Consider the following 18,499-nt stretch of genomic DNA (forward strand, 5'->3'; position numbering starts at 1 on the left):
CCATAAATTCAGTAGCTTAAGTAATACAGACTTATTATCTCATAGTTCTGGAGATCAGAAGTCTGCGAGAGGACTTACTGGGCTAAAATCAAGATGTCAGCAGACCTGCCTTCCTTCTGGAGGCTTTAGGGGAGAATCTTTTCCTTTCTCTTTCCAGTTTCTTGTGGCCCTGCCCACATTCCTTGGTTCATGGATCTCCATCTTCAAAGCCATAACAGTGGTGACACTCTTCTCACATCATATCCCTCTTCCCCTCTCTTCCGCCTTCCTCTTCCACATTTAAGGACCCTTGTGATTACATTGGGCCACCTGCATGATCCAACATCATCTGCTTAGCAACGTTAAGCCATGAATGTAACACTCACAGGTTCCATGGGGTAAGGTATGGACAGCTTTGGGGGGATGGTTCTTTTGCCTATGACATTGGCCCATGAGATGATGGGAGAGGCAGGCCAAGGGAACCAAGTTTAACCAAGAATATACAGTCAGTGTGGCTGAGGACTCATGGCCAAGTTTTCTGCCTCTGTGGCCTTTGAAAGGAATGGAGCACTGAGTTTCATGGATCACATTTCCCCTTCCATATAATCCAAAATTGTATGGCTTCATGGTTACCCTGCTACTTATCCTCTACTTTCACATTGTAGAGTCCTGATTCTTTAGAAAATCAATTTTCATTCTTTTCTCCACAGAGGAATCTCTAAAAAAGCACTTTCCATTTTCAACCATTACTGTGCACTACTTAGTCCCCTCCCCACCTGGGGGTGGGGAAGAATCACTTCAGGGGAAGACATTGTGTGGAAGGTGCTGGTAGAAGAGGTGAAACAGAGCCACCTTTTTCAGACCGGAAATCATTTCATTAGAGTCAGTGTGAATGGTCATTTTGGCAATTTAGACTACTGCCTTAGTTGTCTACCATTTTTGTGTTTCATGCATTAGATAAGGGCAAACTTCCTTAACATTTTCTCTTCCCACAAAAGAAATCTTGGTATGTGACCTCTATAGTATTATTCCCTGGGTTTGATTAGCCAGGAAGAAGGCAGCATTTGTGAGTAGAGAGGGAGAGGCGGGCTTCTCTTTCTCTCGTTCTGCCCTTTCTTCGCCCTCAAAATGACCTGGTTTTCTTAACAAGCATCATGAAAAATACACCTTATAAAAGAAAGGCGATTCCTGTAAGATCAGTTCAACATAAAGGAATTATCTCAACACTTAAACACTTACACATTGTAAATGATCATAGATGAATTTCTCAGTGGCTTCTTTCTTTAAAAATTCAAACAGCTGGAGCTATAAATCAGGCATAGAAGATAAAAATGAAAAGGAAGATGAAAGTTACATCTATAAGATGTCAACTCACTGTTACCACCTCAAGGAAGATTTTTTTGTTTCATTGCAAAATCACATGGCTCAATACGGACGTATTATCTTACCCAAGGCCATGTAAAACATACGTGGTAAAACTGGGTGGCGCTCAGCCTCACTTTTAAATCAATACGATATCTTGAGCGGTAAAAACCATAAACAGGTTGTTTTTTCCAGAATAGGTAGAATTTAGCTATGTTTAAGACAGTGGGCATGGAAATGCAGTTTATGATTAGTTCAGGTATGAGATATTCTTGATCATGGTCAATTTTGGGAGGAGACATTTGTAGTAGGATTTTCCATTTTGGCTGCTTGGATCACTTCCAGCCCTTGGTTCTCGCCTCTTTGGAAGGTGCCTTTGATCACATTAGATCCTTACAGGACCACTGATAGGGCTTCCCCTCCAGTTAGTGCTCACTCGGGCTTCATCGGCCCTTTATTGGGCAAGATGTGTAGGAATGCACTCACCCGCTCCGTGAAATCGTCTCTAGAGTGGTCAGGAGTCGAGGCGACGTAAGTCTCCTCAGTGACGAGACAGAGGGTGGCCTTCTGAGCTTCTCCTGCAGCCCACAGGATGTCAGCGAGCACGGCAGCGAGGGCCCTCTCCTGCTCTTGCTTGCTTATCGCAACTAAACTACAAAGCAGGACATGGGAGAACAACATTGGAATAGACTGTCATCTAGCCGAATGCTGGGGCCTCCACTTTTATGACTCCTTCTGAACACACGGTTCCTTCCTCAACCTACCCTGTGAGAATGTTATGGGGGCCTTGCCCTCTCTGCTGTCCCTGGACCTGGCATCCTTACAGCAGTGTATGATTTTCTTGGTGATCTCAGCCATTCCTACTCTGTGGATTATATTAATGTCCCCATTGAGTCCCACCCCTGCCCCCTTCCCTGAATGTCAGCAGGGATTGATCCAAGCTCTTTAACCCAATCACACAGGCCCTTTCCACGTGCAACCCCGAACAATCCTTCCAGTTTTATCTCCCTGGTTTCCGTTTTGCAAACCCTCTGCCCCAGATTGACCAGTCAGTCCCTTGAACTTATTTTCCACATTCTACCTCCATGCCTTTTCTCATGCACTTGTCCGTCTGTCCTGTGCACGTCACACCTGTCTTTTCTGGCTGATGGCATCCCGGCATCACTGGGGCCCTACTTCAAGGTGACCTTCCTCACCTGTAGCCTACACTCCCCGGCACGCACTACGCCCGGCCTTCTCCTGAGAGCTTCACACATCTCCGCTCTTCCATCCTCACAACAGCCTGTGAGCTAGATGCTCTTATCACTCCCATTTTAAAGTGAAGAAAGTAAGACAGACAAGTTGAATAATTTGCTGCTGGTCATTCATCTTTAAAGTGACAGAGCAGGGATTTGAATGCAGGCAGCCTAGCTCGTGAGTCCCTAAGCTTACGCGGCACACTCTCCTCGGGCGATAATCCCAGTCGGTCATTGCGCCCAGGAAATGGGAACCAGTCTTTATGTGGTAGACCTTCACTGTGCTTGTTTTCCCTGTATTTAGCATTGACACATTGATTTGTAGAATCCATCTAATTCCGTGGGGATACAGAAATGAGTATCAAGGAGCCTCATACTCCAAGACCTTAGTACAAGGCAGATGAGAATAAATCAAAGTGCTGTGAGAATAGAGAGAGAACTTGCGGCTGGGAATGTTCCGGAAGGCTTCAGAGGGCAGGTCTATCACAGCGGTTACTCACTACCATGTATTTAGTATTTGCCACATGCCAGGGACTGTGCTGAATGCTTTACATTCTTGTAGCAAATACTGTATGTGTTCCATCTCCATTCCCAGGGATCCCTTTTCTTTGCTGGTGGACGTGTCCCCTGGCTGCTTCAGGTACTGCTGCTACTGGCTCCTACTTTTCAGTTTTCTCTGAAGAACTGGAGCCAACTGGTCCAGAAGTCACTAGGACTTATGTCCCTTCCTGAAGGACGGCCTGCAGCCATGCCTGACCCAGGTGGGAGGTACTAAGGCCTTGCTCCCTTGTTGGAAGATGGGGTAATGACACCCCCGAGTTCCCCCAGATCTGGCTGAGGCTAGCCTTCTCCAAAACCCACTTTCTTCCTTAGCTTCTCTTTCTCTATCCTGCTTCCCTCACTCTCTCACAGGTTTCTCCTGGGGGCATTCTCCTCACAAACCACTTGTGTAAAGAATTCCCATCTCTGGCTCTACTTCTGAGGAAACTGGCAATTCATGATCTTAGAATATATTATACGTTTAGATTCAGTTTGGGGTGATAACTTATCCTGCCTGAGGGCAGACAGATGCCTTTTACTTATTTATATTTTCTCTAATACCAAGCATAGAGTTTTGCACAGGGGTTTGTTAACATCTAAGATTAAAGTAATTTGAACTGATTTTTCAAGTAGATAACTACCAAATACTGTACTTTTGTTAGCCTCATGAAATAGAAAGATTAATCCTTCATTTAGCAGGTTTTTCATCTCCCTTTTGTTCCTCCATGGAATTGCTAGGTTGGGGCTTCCCATAAAATATTGTCAAGAGAGCCCCCCGAGACCTGTTTCTTAATTTTCCCTGACAGGGTGGTCTGCAGCAGAGCATAAAAACCGTCAACATTATTCTGCAACTGAACTTTGAGAGTGAGTCCAGGAGAGCCGTCCTCAGTCACGAAATCCAGCCCGTCTGGGAAAACAATACCCACTTCTACCTTATGAACAAGTCCCCTTCCTGAGGAGATCCGAGGGATTCTCCCTTGTAATTATTTAGCATATAAAGGTTCTCATGAAATGAATAGCTCTTTCTCTGAGGCCTCTTACCGGTGGAAGTTACAGTCTTTTCCCTCCCTTGTAAACAACAAGTATTTGATGATGAATCCTTGTACAGCCATCTGGATACTTCGGGCACCTCCCTGAAAAGGGAAAGATGAATGGTGAGGCAGGAAAAGGCTGGGAGCAGGGCTTACGATTGCAATGGAACCTCTCGGGGCTAACATTACACAAGAGAACTCCTGCAAATGGATGTCATGATCTATTCTTCTCTGCAGTCTTTTCAACTCCCCCGCCCCCACCTCGTACAGCATATGAGGCTCAGCAAGGGACACTGAGCTGCACACGTGCCATCCCTCCCTGTGGGCCCTGGCTGGCTAGAACCTGCAGTGACCAGCTTCTTGTGGAGCCCCGAGACTGGCACCTGGGGGTACCTGTCCTCCTCCACCATGCCCTGGCTTCATATCGAACGTTCAGATTTGCAGGAGGTAAGAAACTAGATGGCTAGCTCTCGAAATTCTGTGTGACTGGTGATCAATGACATGAATTATTGAGGTTTTAAACACACTAGAAGAAACTCTTAGATCTTCTCCTGCCTCTAAATCCTCAGGGATATTTAGGACTTGGAGAGAAGAGCCAGGAAAACTAGCATTTAGAAGGTGGGGGTGGGGCAGGAGGAGAAAAAGGAGTTTGAGTCTTTGTTGCAACCCTGACAGTATGTTATAAACACTCTGTTGTCATTTAAGGGTAAATTTTAAATTACCAAGATGTTTCTACAAGTGCTTATAATGAAAACGTACATTCACATGGATGAGGACGGAAGGAAACATGGGTAGAGAATATGGGATTAGGATTTTTAAAAATTATCGCCTGCTGTTACCTTTCCCACTTCCAAAGCGAAAGCCAGGTCAGAAAAAGGATCATGGAACCTGAAACAGGCCTTTTTCCATTCCTGGCTGAAGACATGGACAGTATTTCCAAAGAGGCTCTCCCGCAGCTTCTGCAGAGGGGACATAAAATAGACAGTTCAAACGAAGACCACTCTTCCTGCACACCTTCCGCATTAAGCAACCTGCAGTAAGGTGGTGAAATGATGCAGGCGGCCTGTGCTCTTCCCCCACGCAGGTTTATGTGCGATTCCATGTCACTCCTTTACTGGTAACGGCTTGTGCAAAAGAGTCACATCGGCTCCCTAGGGTATTTTATTGCGAAGGCTGAGTGTCAGCCCCACGCCTTGTCCCTATCTGATTTTTGTCCCTTGTTGTCTAGCTCACCTTTCATTGCTAGCCATCTCCTTTACTCCCCTGTAGCCCACGACGGCTGCTACTCTGTCCCTATTTCCATGACGTGCTCCGGAAAAAAGGAATAGACTCGACTGGGTATAGGAGTGGTTTAACTGATATTAAACAAGCATTCTCTATTCTCTTACCGCAGAATCTTGAAGGTTTTCTGGGATACTCTACAACGTGTTGAGATTGGAGACAATCTTTTAGAGTTTCTTAGAAAAATGGGAACGAGTCTTTAAAAATCAAACTCATCAATAGTAACGAATCCATTCATAATCAGAGACGTATTTAATCATTCAGCATGTGCTAGGTCCTGTGTGGGATATAGGTATGTAGAAAGTCAAATACCCCACAACTATGTGCAAGAAGAATGTGTGAAGTGCTATAATTCAAGGACAAAGCGCTGTGAGAGAACAGAGGAAGGAGAGAGAACTTTTGACTGAAGGATTCAGGAAGGCTTCATGGAAAAAGTGGCATTTGAACTAGGCTGGCAAATGGCATAGCGTTTATTGAGCATTTGCTATGCCCCAGGCACTGGGCTAAGTGGTTTACGTTCATTATGTAACTGTAATTCTTTGAGGCCGGTACTGTTATTGTCCTCCTTTTACAGAGAGGTGTTTGCCTAAGGTCGCCCGGCTAGTGGAAGCTCAGCGGGGATTTGTGCCCGTTCCAGCACCCCTGCTCTGCCTCCCCAGCTCCAAGCCTGTATGTGCCATCCTATGACTGCTGTCATCTTTATGTGCCAATCATTATTTAATTAATGTTTTTCAGGAGCTTGGGCCACTCTTTTGTAACTTAGAAAACATTTATTTGAAAGGGACATTTCATATCACCTCCCTAAATGGGAATCAAAACCACCTGCCACACATGATTTAAAAAATAATGGAAATAAAATGATGCTGTTGAATTATGGCTAGATACTGTTGCTGGTAAAATTCTGAGTGCGCTCACACGCTTTTGAATTAAGACAGGAGGTGAGAAGTGTTAAAGAGGTGTGAACGCGTTCTACCCGGAGTCTTTCTCCCTGGCATGCCAGACTGGATAAGGGGCTAACTTTCCCAGGGGGTGACTCAGGTGATTTATTAAGTTACTTAGCAACATGTCCCTAAAAGCACCCCCATGCTCTAGCAGAGGCACATATCCCACTCTCTGGGACAGAGCACAGAGGGCCTACTGCCGGTCAGTCATGCAAAGAGAAAGATTTAGGGTGCCCAGGGACGGGGAGCAGCTCAGTGGGCCTGGAACACTGTGTGTGTGTGTGTGTGTGTACACGCGCATGCGCGCGCACGCTGGGGCCATGGAGCAGGAAGAAAATGGAATCTGGGACTGGAAAGTGCCTTGGGACTGATCCTACCATGTGGAGCCAGCAGAAGCGTGTAGACAAAAGGAACATGGAGTCCAATTGCTCCGGTGCCATGGTACCTCCTCCCAGCTGTGGACGGAGCGGGCCCTTGTGTTTCTAAGGACAGATGCGTTCCCTGGTGGTCTAGTGGTCAGGATTCGGCGCTCTCTCTAAGGACAGATGCAGGAGAAGCATGCTTCTGGAATTGTCTTCCCCTCATCGGACCAGGGTCTGGTTCCATAGCTGGAGTTTATTTACTGGCCATCTCTGCTCCCACCCTCAAAAGAGAAGATTGGCTTTACAGGAAATAGAAGAAGGTGCATTTCATTGTGAACAAGGGCCCGGAATTGGACCTGTCCGGAGGGAAAATGACCTGTCTGGAGTCTTAGGGCAATGACAAATCAGGAGAGGGAGCAGACAGGCACAGAGGCTGCTCTCGGAAAACAGACGTGGTGTGTACCATGGCCACCACCCAGGACATCCCCAGGAGAGGACTGAAAATGACAGAAAGCGTTTCCCTGACATCAAGGCTGCCCAGCACAGAAGAAAGGCTGAACACTCCCGACTCCAGTGTTGAGAAGCTCCAGTGATTATCCTTTTTAACCACATGAACCTGAGCAGCTTGCCCAGCCTCTCTAAGACGTTATTTGCTTATCCTTCAAGGGGGAGAATCCTTGCTCGGTCCACATCATGGCTATCCTGGAAAGAGAAGTACGGAAAAGGGCTTTGGGACCATTTGGTAAATGCTGCATAAATGCAGAGTGTTATTGCCTTTTTGAAAACACAGCCTGTCTACACTGGCACATCTTGTGTTGTAGGGGAAGAAAAACCTAACACAGATGGGAAGAGACCAGAGATGGGCAGGAAAAAGGGAGGAGAAGCCGCGCATGAAGGAGAGATTAAGACGGCTGAGATTGAGAAGACAGCATACAAATTCAATCAGAAAAATTCTGCAAGCAAATATCCCATCTCCTGTTTGTGTTGCCGACAGCCACCTCCAACCAAGGGAGTGTCACCATCCAGATGCACCTCAGGGAGGCCTAGCACAGAGGGGCGGCAGGCCCCACCGGCCAATGTGACAGCAAAGATGACTCATCTTACTATGTGACCTTGACTTTCAGATCGCATAGAACGTGTAACAAGATTGACCTGACACATTCAATGATTAGCATATGTTGTTGTGCTGCCTGGTAACTAGACACAAATGGTAAATGGTCCTAATAAATGACTGTAATGATCGTTATTATTTAATACAATCAAGCACGGTTTATAATTTTTCTCTTTTCACTTTGTTAGTTTTCCAGGATTATAATGACTACCTCTTTTCTGGTTGCTGTGATGATAATAATGATGACAATTACACAAACACAGACACACAACTGAGGTCCTGGGTCATTCTTCCCAACAGGGGTAATTACCTTACCCCACCTGCTTTGTCTCTTGTCCCTGCGCTTAGCGTTTCCCGGTGACCACATGGCCCATCCAGCACTCTTCTACCCCACCCTCACCACCTAGCTTGAAGTATAATAGTTCCCTTTGAAGTGTCTTCCTTAATCTTTTCTTGCCTTAAAAATTAGTGGACCATCATGGAATCAGAGATTTAGAATTGTGAGCCCTGAGAAGACATTTCTCTCCTAGCCCATCAAGTAGAGAGGTAGGCTCTTGGCTGGAGTGTGGTCACCATGGATTTGTCAGCTTCTGGAGTGGTGCCTGGTACATAGCAGCTCGCAATAAGTATTTGTTGAATTTAAAAAAGAAAATCTAATTCAGCCCTTCAATCTTACAGCTAAAGGACTTGAAGCCCAGAGCAGTTAAGTGGTAAGTCCAAGGTCACGTACTTAGTAAATGGCAGTGCCAGGACCCAAATCAACTTGCACTGGTCAGGATCCCAGCAGGACATGGGTGGCACTCTCAAGTCAGGATAAATAACTTAAGGAAAGTTTACTACAAGGACTGTTTACCAAGATGTGGGCTATATATGGGGAACCACAATTGCTACAGCCAGAAGTTGTCATGTCTCCTAGACCTGAAAGGGCGGGGAAGGTGTGGTGACCTGAACCAGGAAGGAGAAAGTCCTGGGGAAAGGACTGCATCAGAGAGGGATCCAGCCAGCTATGCACAACCTGACTTCATTGCCTTCCCTTTCTCCAGTCTCCCGCCAGGGTTCCCATTGGTCAGACTCAATAGGAAGCCAGAGGAGGAGGGAGCCCTATTGATGGAGTCCCCCCAGGTCAGTCTCCTGGGCAGAAAGCAGGGTGGAGAAGGTAGAGGGCATATCTGAAAGGGCACACGAGTGATATCCACTACCCCATACTAAGTTGCCTCTCTAGGGATTGCCTGGAGCAGTGTATTAATGAACTAAGTAAACATCTCCTGAGGCTCATCTATCAGCCAGACCTTAAGCTGGGGATACCGGGATGTGCTTCCTGCTCCCCGGAGCCACCCCATTGCCTGTTATCCTCTATTACAGCTTCATAGGGGTCTCCCCCAGAATATTTGGATCTCCCAGTTTTACATTGTTAATATGATCATGCTGAGTGGTATTGCAAATACCCCAGGGATTTGTTTATTGGTTGCTGATGAAAGAGGATCTGGGACTACAGGGGTGTGTTCCGGGCTGGTCCTGGAGAAGGACAACGGGAAACTGCCGCTGGAGGGAGGGAAGACACCTGGGTGAGGCTGGTGGAAGAGCACAGAATCTGACACTCACCTGGTCCAGTCTCACCTGGGCCAGCAGCCTTGACGGCACACATTATAAGATGTTAGCTTGTGGGGAGGAAGAAGTCTAGTATTGGAAATAGGGCAACAAAAAGGTGAGAAGCAGGAGAGCTGGGGAGAGCAAGGGTATGTGGGGTGCTTCACCTGTCCCCTACTTTCTCAGCAGATTCCCAGCAAAAGGTGTGTGCCAATGTCAGGAAATCCGTCCCATCTCTATTTCAAACAGAAAGGGGGAAGAGAACAGCGGAATAACAAAATACATTTGTGAGTATTAGGATGCAATAGCTCTGATAATTTGCCAGGTGGCTGCACTGCCGAAACGTCGATTAGAATTGGTCAAGCTTCTGAACCGCCTCCTGGAACATGTATTCAGATTCCCAAGGCTCATCATCTTGAACCCCTAGGGTGTGTTTAATTAATGCTACTGCTGTGTAAAGGACACACAGTCATCTGGCCCACATAATGGGAATAAGACCAAATTCTTTTCTTTTTTTTTTTTTTTTTAAGAAAAATCAATTACCTCTACTCTGGGACTTCCTTAATACTCCATCAACGCATTTCAGGCTACAGTGTTCGGATGCTTTTGTCTCCCAGCCTTTTCCAAAGGGAGAGAATTACCTTGGAAAAGTCATTGGGGAGGTCTCCAATTGCATCACGTTTGTGTCTGTAGAGAAGTGGGCGAATTCAGACCCAGGCTCTGCTGCCTCTACAATACAGAGAGAGACTAGAAGACTTTGGAAACATCTGTGAATGCTTTCTTCAATTTTTTAAAATTTCTATGTGTGCATTTAAAAAATAGATTGTACATTCACATGGTTCAAAATCCAGAGAGTACAAAAAGGTAGGTGAGGAAAGATTTCTTGGTATTGGCGAATACCAAGACAGAATCTTAGTTTTCTCTCTTTGTCACACAAAAGGTAGCCTGTTTCCAGACACGTCTAAATTGTAAGGTGACATTCTCCATAGAAGTTTACTTCAGAGATAAATAATGAATTTTTATTAGAGATTTGTCATTAAAAACATTACCTGTCCAGTAAAATAGCGACAGGTGCTCCGACTTTGGTCCTGCAGCACAGTGTGGCCGTATAACCACGGAGACTGGGGACTCCTCACCTGTGTTCACTACCCAGAAGGTACCTAAGACACAAGTGAAGGTCCCGTCCGGGGCTGTGGGGCCAATGAGCAAAGTGCAGCATCTTATGAGAGCCCACTGTCCCATTTTCCTGTGCCAGCTGGCATTTGAGCAAAAGAGGGATGGTTTCTGAGGCGGAAAGATTTTTGACAATGCGAAAGAGCAGGTGGCCCTCCCAGTACATTTGTACTGCAAATGTGACAGTAGAGAGTTGCTCAGTGAAGCCTATGAGGAGGATATGTGTGATCAAGAAAGAATTTGGGGGGCTATAGTCCCTGATGATACTCTATCTGGGGAGCTTAAGGAAAGGCTCTATTGAGAGTAGGAAATACTGCATCAGGACCCACTGGGCCTCTGTGCCACAAAAAGCAGATGGAGACCGTGGTTTCCCCAGAGGGGCTTCCGGTTCCCTGACCCCTCAGCAGGGACCCGGTGTGTGGAGCACAGACTGAGCAGCCGTAAGCACACGGTGGGCCTAACAGCAAGGAAGTGTTGTGGGTCTTTGCCCAGGTGACCAGGCTGGCCCCGGGTGGTTTCTGTACACACAGCCCAGGGGTAGGGCAGCATGTCCTCTTATTCTTAGGACCGCAGAAGAGACTTTAGAATGTAGTGTGAAGGTTGGGCTGGCGGATGAAGTGAATGTGGGAGCTGTATTAGAGGGCAGTGTAATTGGAGGGATCTCTCACCCTAGCCGGTACTGTTTGCCTGGCTCAACCCTGGCTAAGCCTCCCCAGTTCCCAGGCTTGCCTCTTTGAATAAAACAGCTGATCCTTTGGACATTTGCCGAGGCCTTGCCTCCAGCCGTGGCCTGCTTGATCCAATGAGATGCTGCTGATTTTGCCTCCTGGCTGGGTCTCTGCCTCAGCCCCGTGCCCTCACCCTGGTCAAGTTTTGAATTGAGCAAATGGACCCTGGAACCAGAAGCTTCCAGATCTACTTGGGTCCTCAAATATCAGGCGTTTTTCAAATCTGTATGTTAGTTGGCAGCCCCAGAAAACCTTTCTTTCCTGAGATCAGCTCCTTGCATCTACATTGTTTTCCCTGTTTGCAGGCGTCTGACCTACCTTATATAGTGAATTATTTGAATTTAACTCCCTTACTCCTTCAAATTTAACTATTGTAAACTGAGGAAGTGAACAAAGAGAGACTCTCGGAGTTTGGGAGGAAAAGACTGTAACGTCACCAGTGTCCTTGAAAAATCCCATAAATAAATCATTTAAATTATATTCTCCTTTTACCAATAACAACCATCTGTAGTCTTATCTTCAATAATACTCTCACATGACAGCAGATAAGATTCTCCAGCCTTGTTGTTTGGGGAAGATTACGTTTCGTTTCATGTTTAATTGACAAGCTATACTTACCGTGGCCATTGCTAGGGAGATAGGAAAGCCGCCTGATTTTGAAGAGATGATAGAGGGGTTGGAAATAGAACAAAGGCTACTAGATGGCAAATGTCTTTGTCCTTTGGGCTGAGGTATTCCTGTTCCATCTTCACTTTCATCAGCAGATATACAATTGCCTTCACGATTCTGTGTAAAATGCCACCACCAAAAAACAAAGCAAACAGAGAGAGCTGTGGTGACCTTTCCCCCACTTTTCTTTCTTTCTCTCTGAAATATTTCTTTCCAGAAATGTTATCGCCCTTTTAAAGATGTCTGAAAATTGTGATAAGTAGCAATAAAAGAGGCAGAAAAATCCCAGTGTCTGTGTCAAAGGGGTTTCTCGTAAGTTTTGTGACTTGAAGAGGTTAAATGTAACTATGGAAACATAATTAATGCTATCAAGACCTTGACTTGAAATTATGTTTAGAGAAGAATGTAAATGTCACTGTCTCTTGTTTTGAGAAGACAGCATTTTATAAACAGTGAATGAATCTTTCAGGTCTGTATGAGGTATTTTTCATTATGTTGTTAACTGGCCAATAAATAAAGTCAGGTTACCTCCTTTTAATTCTCTCAGATTCCTGTTCCCCAATAAGTGAGTATAATAATTTTCTTTTAAAAATCCACACTCCCCATCTTTAAGAAAAAAAAATCTATTTTTACTTTTCTTGACTGATTTTATGACATTTTAATATAAGTTAGTATCAACTCTTCTTCCAATTTACTTAACTTCTATACTAATGTCATGAAACAAATCTGCCCTATTGGTAGCTGAAACATGAAGGAACGTGCCGTCTTAGTTTTTCTGGATCACTAGAGGCGAAAGATGCTTTCTTATCTCAGAAACACAGCATCCAAGTCACAGACTACTGATGGGATAAAAAGCATTTTGTAAATCAAAGGGAAAATCTTTACATTTGTGGCAGTAGGTTTCCCCCACCTGTGTAAGGCATAACCTGACATTTATTTATTTTTTTCCTTTCAAAGATTGTTTTATCGTTTGAGTATTCTATTCCCCCAAATGGTAGCTATCTCCATTTAATACTTTTAGCGCTGAAATAGAAGCATTATCTCTCTGATTTTAATTTAGACTATCTATGGTTAAGAGAGATTTAGCACAAATAAAGCTTTTGATCACAGGTTACCTGGGGCAAGATGCTTTAGTGTTATGTTGTTAAAATATTAATAATGCAATTGTTTGATCCATATCATATACTACTGAAAATCACCTTAATATTTTGAGCTGTGTTTGTTCAATGATTGAATTAGTGCCTGAAATACAAAGTCTATTTCAGGTGACATGAGATACAAACATCTTTTATCTCATATTGTATTACAGATTTTAAAATACCTTTTTAACACCAGAATTCAGTCATCTTTCCCTTATTTAAAAATGGTGAAGGAAAACGACTTCTCAAAAGCTGAATAACGATAAGTATTTTCTTTTTTTTCCTTTTTTTAAGGTAAGTATTTTCAAAACTACTTTTCTTCAGGGACACTGAAGCACTTGGTCGTCAGAATATATAGCATTACTTCACCAGTGTAGGAACTCTAGATTCTAATACTACTTTTTTCTAAAATAATAACCATATGGTGCTTTTAAGGATGAAAAGTAGCCCTTAAAAGTAGGAAGAGATCTTTATAAAAAAAGAAAGCACAAGAAAAGATCTTCAACAGGCTTTCTGATTTTGTTTTCCCACACTAAATGCCGGGTGCCTGAGTGACAGGACATTGTGTGCATAGAATAAATGCTCATGATGCAGCTACTGTGGTTGTTTGAAGAAGCAACTAGAGCAAAAACACACTGGCTTCGAGAAAAATAATTACCTGAGGAGCTGGATTATTGCTTCCCAACCTATAAACGAAAAAAGAAAACATCGAGAAAATTACTCACTCTATTCAGGTCTCAGACCCTCAAACCTCCTCATCCCAAACCTTGCTCGAGAAGTCTCTTTCTGCAAATAGTTCTACCTGAAGCATTTTCAATGTAAACCTATGATGGAGACTTCTCATGTAGCAAGGGGAAAGCTCATGAAATACCTAAAATCCCTCATTCTAGAGAAATGAGAAAACGAGAACACCTTACCCGTGATAGCTAAAGATTTCCCTCCATTTGTCAAGAAATGAAATTTTCCTAGTTATCTCTTCCAAATCCATCTCTTGGGAGCTTTGTTCCTGGTTCGAGACCTCCATAGCCATTTAGAAAATGTAAGTAATTGGAAGAAGGAAGTTGTTAAGTGGGAGAGAGAGGTCTGGCAGTGGAGAAGTGCCGTGGCCGGCACAGATGGCCGGGTGAAGAACGCCACCCCTACTTTTGACCAGCGAGCAGATCACACCACACAATTGCTGCCCTGGGCTCTCTGTGATCCCCCGCTGTCAGATCATGATTAAACTTTTATCAGAGGTGGCATACTTTGTGTATTTTTGTTCACTGTACAGATGCCATGAATATTTAATTCAAGACACAGATTTACAAACAAAAGGATTGCAATTATCTGTATCAAAGCAACTGGGATAATTTAATTGATGATCGATACATGCTGGTGGAATGTAATAGTACCTTGTGCTGTAGTGCCTCCAGAAGTGTTTGTGAACAGAATTACGTAGCCAAAGCAGTAAAAGCCACCCTGTTGATATCAGAAAGCTGTATCAACTACTACTGGGTAAGACGCAAACCAAGAAAGAAACTGGCCAACAGATATTTGATGTAGATTTTAGTACACAGAAATTTGCATACAGTTTGAAGAAGGGCTGGCTTGATGGGTTTCAGAGAGGAATTTAAAAGTACGTCTCTTCTGGTTGCTGAATGAATTATAGCTGTAATAACTGGCATAATAAAGAATGCTGATGGTTGTGATGGTTAATTTTATATGTCAACTTGCAAGGCTCTGGTACCCAGTTTTTTGTCAAATACCAGTCCAGATGTTGCTGTGAAGGTATTTTTTTTAGATGGGATTAATATTTAAATAGATTTTGAGTAAATTGGGTTATCCTTAATAACTTGAGTGAGCTTCATCCAATCAGTTGAAAGTCCTAAGAGAAAAGACTAAGGTACCCAGAGGAAAGAAGGAATTCTGCCATCTAACTGCTTTCAGACTCAAGCTGCAGCATTAACTCTTCCCTGGTCTCCAGCCTGCCAGCCTGCCCTGTATAGTTCAGATTTGCCAGCCCCGCAATCATGTAAGCCGATTCCTTAAAATAAATGACAGAGAGAGAGAGTACAATGGTGTTTGTCAAAAACGAACTCCTTACCAGTAAAAGCGTTCTTGTCTCTTCTGTCTTGGTTGAATACTAAAGTTGAACCTCTTCAGCAGGAGGCCTTTTTCTCTATAAACATTTCTGATCACAAGTTTTGTAAAATCCCGGGAATGCTAAGAGGTCAAGGTAATGAGGCTATTTGGATTTCCTATGACTACAGTGGTCAGGGCTGAGGAGACTGGTTGTATAGAATATTACAAAGACCTTGAAACACAACAAGTCACTACCTAAACCAGAGGTGGATTTAGGTGTCTACGATTTCGCTTGGGTTTCCAGTTTCTTAAACTAATTATTGGTGGTTGTTTAACCATTTCCTATTCACAGGTCCCATAAACTTCCATCAGCTTTAGTATTTTTGTAGTAAACATAAAAGGCATTAAAAATCCTTTCTTATTTCCCTCTTTGAACCATAAAACCTCCTTTAAAAAAAAATCTTTATTGTTTTCCTCTTTATCATTTTATAGTTTTAATGGTGGTGTCAGGATTTAATATTTATTGGGCACCCCAGTATGAAAAAAATTCCTATTTAGAAAGTCATATTAAAAAATAAGTTCTGGATCTGTCATTTACTTTATTTATCAACCCCAAACCAAGAAAGGGGAATCGCTAAAGAAACTATTTTTTTTTAAGAATCATTATTCAACATGTGAATTTGGGCTATTGTAACTGCACATGAACTTCATGTCTTTAGCATGCATTCTGCTTTGATCCAAGCTGGCTTTGTTTAGCCTGACAGGACTATGACTCACTCACGTTCTTTCCTCCTACCTGATCCTTCTACCTGTACGTATGCTGTGTCCACTCCTTTTAATCATTAAGCTCTTAGGACATTAGGTTCTGGTCAGCGTCAAACTCACCTAAGAATAAAGCTTCAGCTCTATCAGCCATGACCAGGGATACAATAACCAAACCTCAAACTAGAGTAAGGTTTTAGTCAAACAAAGACAACACCTTGGCCTCAGTTATTTCAGATCCAGAGTCATGAAAGGAGAACAGCCCCACTGGCCGCACCCCCTGGGAACCTGACCAAACAGTGCTGTGACTGACACCAGGACCTGAAGCCATGACGGATTGCCCCTGCCTCAGCCCCAACCGATCAGGAGAGCCCATGACCCCAACTCCATAGCAACCATGATTACTGATTTTACCCTTATATAATTGAGCCACTGGAGGCCATCGGAGAGCCAGGTGTTTGAGAGCACTAACTCACCTGTGTCTCTGGACTTGGCGCCAACTCCTTATATAAACCTTTACTTTCTTTGCAGCAAACTCCTGCTCGTATTTTCTTTTGGCTTAGAGGCAACCGGTCCCCTTTGAATCTGCGGTAACACCATGTCGGTGTCCTAATTTACAGAGAATTCTGTAAAGGTAGAAGCATAAATCCCAATGATTTGGTTACTTACCAATAAACTGTTCTGTTGGGTTCAGAAAGCATATTTTGAGTATTTCCCATGTGCTAGGCATTTGGAGACGCCAAAGCGAATAAGATGTGGTTCCTGCTCGTCTAGTGGAGGAAACAGACACACGCAGAGGGGGAAATGCTGTGAGGACAGTGGCTTGGGGAATGGGAGCGAGCTGTGGGAGCCCAAGGGGTGGGCAGAGAGCAGGCTGGTAAAGAGCATGGCCTCTGGGCCCAAATTGCTTAGTTTGAATCATGGTTTCACCTCTTACTAGCTGTATGGCCTTGGACAAGTTATTTAATCCCTCTGTGCCTCAGTTTATTCATCTGTGAAATGGGGATAATTTCATATCTTTACTATAGAGACTTCTAATCTATGAAAATGGCATATCACTCCACTTATTTGACCTTATTTATCTTCCCATTGTTTAATACTCAGAAGTGGAATTCCTGAATCAAACAATATGGTCATTTAAAGACCTTTGGTACATACTGCCAAATAGCATCGTTGTTCTTGAGCATCCCTGGACCAGCATCTCTATTCCTTTTATTCCCAAATTGGAATTCATGGTCTCATGCTTTTCAACAAAGAAAGTGCTGTCTTTACTTCCCTACCTTTCTCTTTTCAGTTAGATGTTGATAAGTGTTCTACAAAAGGAAAGAGCTGGTCTCTGAAATATACCAAGAGTTAAGCATGTGATTCTCCCACATCCAGAGGAAACCACCACTTTCTTGTCCAAAGACTTAGAGCAGGAGGCCTGGCTGTAAGATGTGGGGTGGAAAGAAATGATGGTATTAGAGAATCCTGGGCCAGATCTGGAGAAACAGGACAAGGGGCGGATACAGCAATGTGTAGACTCTGCGATTGCCCTCTTCAGTCTTTTTAATGTCCTTGCCCCCAACGCATGGCATGTGAACTCACCTGAAACTCTGGTCCCAAGACTGCCCCTGATGCATCAAAAGATTGGGGCAGAATATGGGGTCTTAGGCCGCACAGGCCTGCTGCAGCAAAAGGAAAGAACAAGTACAAAGCAGGGGCCATGGGGAGGAGAGTTTTCCAGTCACGCGGGGGAGGGGAGGAGAAGTATTGCAGAAATCATTCACCTATAACGGAAATGCACTGTGTAAGTGCAAAACTCTGAATCCATTTGCTTACTTTGTTGATTATTTTGAAAAATAATACCAATGATTTCACGAGAAAAGCTAATATGTATTCCAAACTTGGAAATTAGTATGTAAATTTTTTTTTTTTTAATATTTTATTGGGGAGGGGTAACAGGACTTTATTGGGGAACAGTGTGTACTTCCAGGCCTTTTTTCCAAGTCAAGTTGTTGTCCTTTCAATCTTAGTTGTGGAGGGTGCCGTTCAGCTTCAAGTTGTCCTTTCAGTCTTAGTTGTGGAGGGCACAGCTCAGCTCCAGGTCTAGTTGCCGTTGTTAGTTGCAGGGGGCGCAGCCCACCATCCCTTGCGGGAGTAGAACCGGCTACCTTGTTTTTGAAAGGACTTGCTCCGATCAACTGAACCATCTGGAAGCTCAGCGGCAGCTCAGCTCAAGGTGCTGTGTTCAATCTTAGTTGCAGGTGGCAAAGCCCACCATCCCTTGCGGGACTCCAGGAGTTGAACCGGCAACCTTGTGGTTGAAAGCCCACTGGCCCATGTGGGAATTGAACCAGCAGTCTTTGGAGTTAGGAGCACGGAGCTCCAACTGCCTGAGCCACCGGGCTGGCCCAGTATGTAAAATTTTAATGTTATTAACATTTGCTATAGTTTCCCAGAAAGCTACAACTCATCTTTATAATCATTTACTCAATTTAGTTTCACAGTCAGATTTGAAAACCTTGGGCTTGCAAGCATTTTGACTAGCTTGCAAAA

The 18,499-nt window shown here is 44.0% G+C and overlaps 1 protein-coding gene across 1 annotated transcript in view; it reads right to left on the reverse strand.

Annotated features, from left to right (window-relative positions):
• Positions 1-14,269, reverse strand: part of MINDY4B (MINDY family member 4B) — a 34,140-nt gene extending 19,871 nt beyond the window's left edge. The window contains exons 1-7 of the mRNA XM_033134826.1: positions 14,056-14,269; positions 13,797-13,824; positions 11,949-12,116; positions 4,987-5,106; positions 4,158-4,249; positions 1,828-1,993; positions 1,219-1,284 (exon numbers count right to left, since the gene is read on the reverse strand). Coding sequence (XP_032990717.1) covers positions 1,219-1,284; positions 1,828-1,993; positions 4,158-4,249; positions 4,987-5,106; positions 11,949-12,116; positions 13,797-13,824; positions 14,056-14,168 — 753 coding nt within the window. The 5' untranslated portion in view covers positions 14,169-14,269. The remainder of the gene's footprint in view (positions 1-1,218; positions 1,285-1,827; positions 1,994-4,157; positions 4,250-4,986; positions 5,107-11,948; positions 12,117-13,796; positions 13,825-14,055) is intronic.
• Between the last annotated feature and the right edge of the window lie 4,230 nt (positions 14,270-18,499).

This window comes from Rhinolophus ferrumequinum, chromosome 2, assembly GCF_004115265.2.
Source record: "Rhinolophus ferrumequinum isolate MPI-CBG mRhiFer1 chromosome 2, mRhiFer1_v1.p, whole genome shotgun sequence".
NCBI lineage: Eukaryota > Metazoa > Chordata > Mammalia > Chiroptera > Rhinolophidae > Rhinolophus > Rhinolophus ferrumequinum.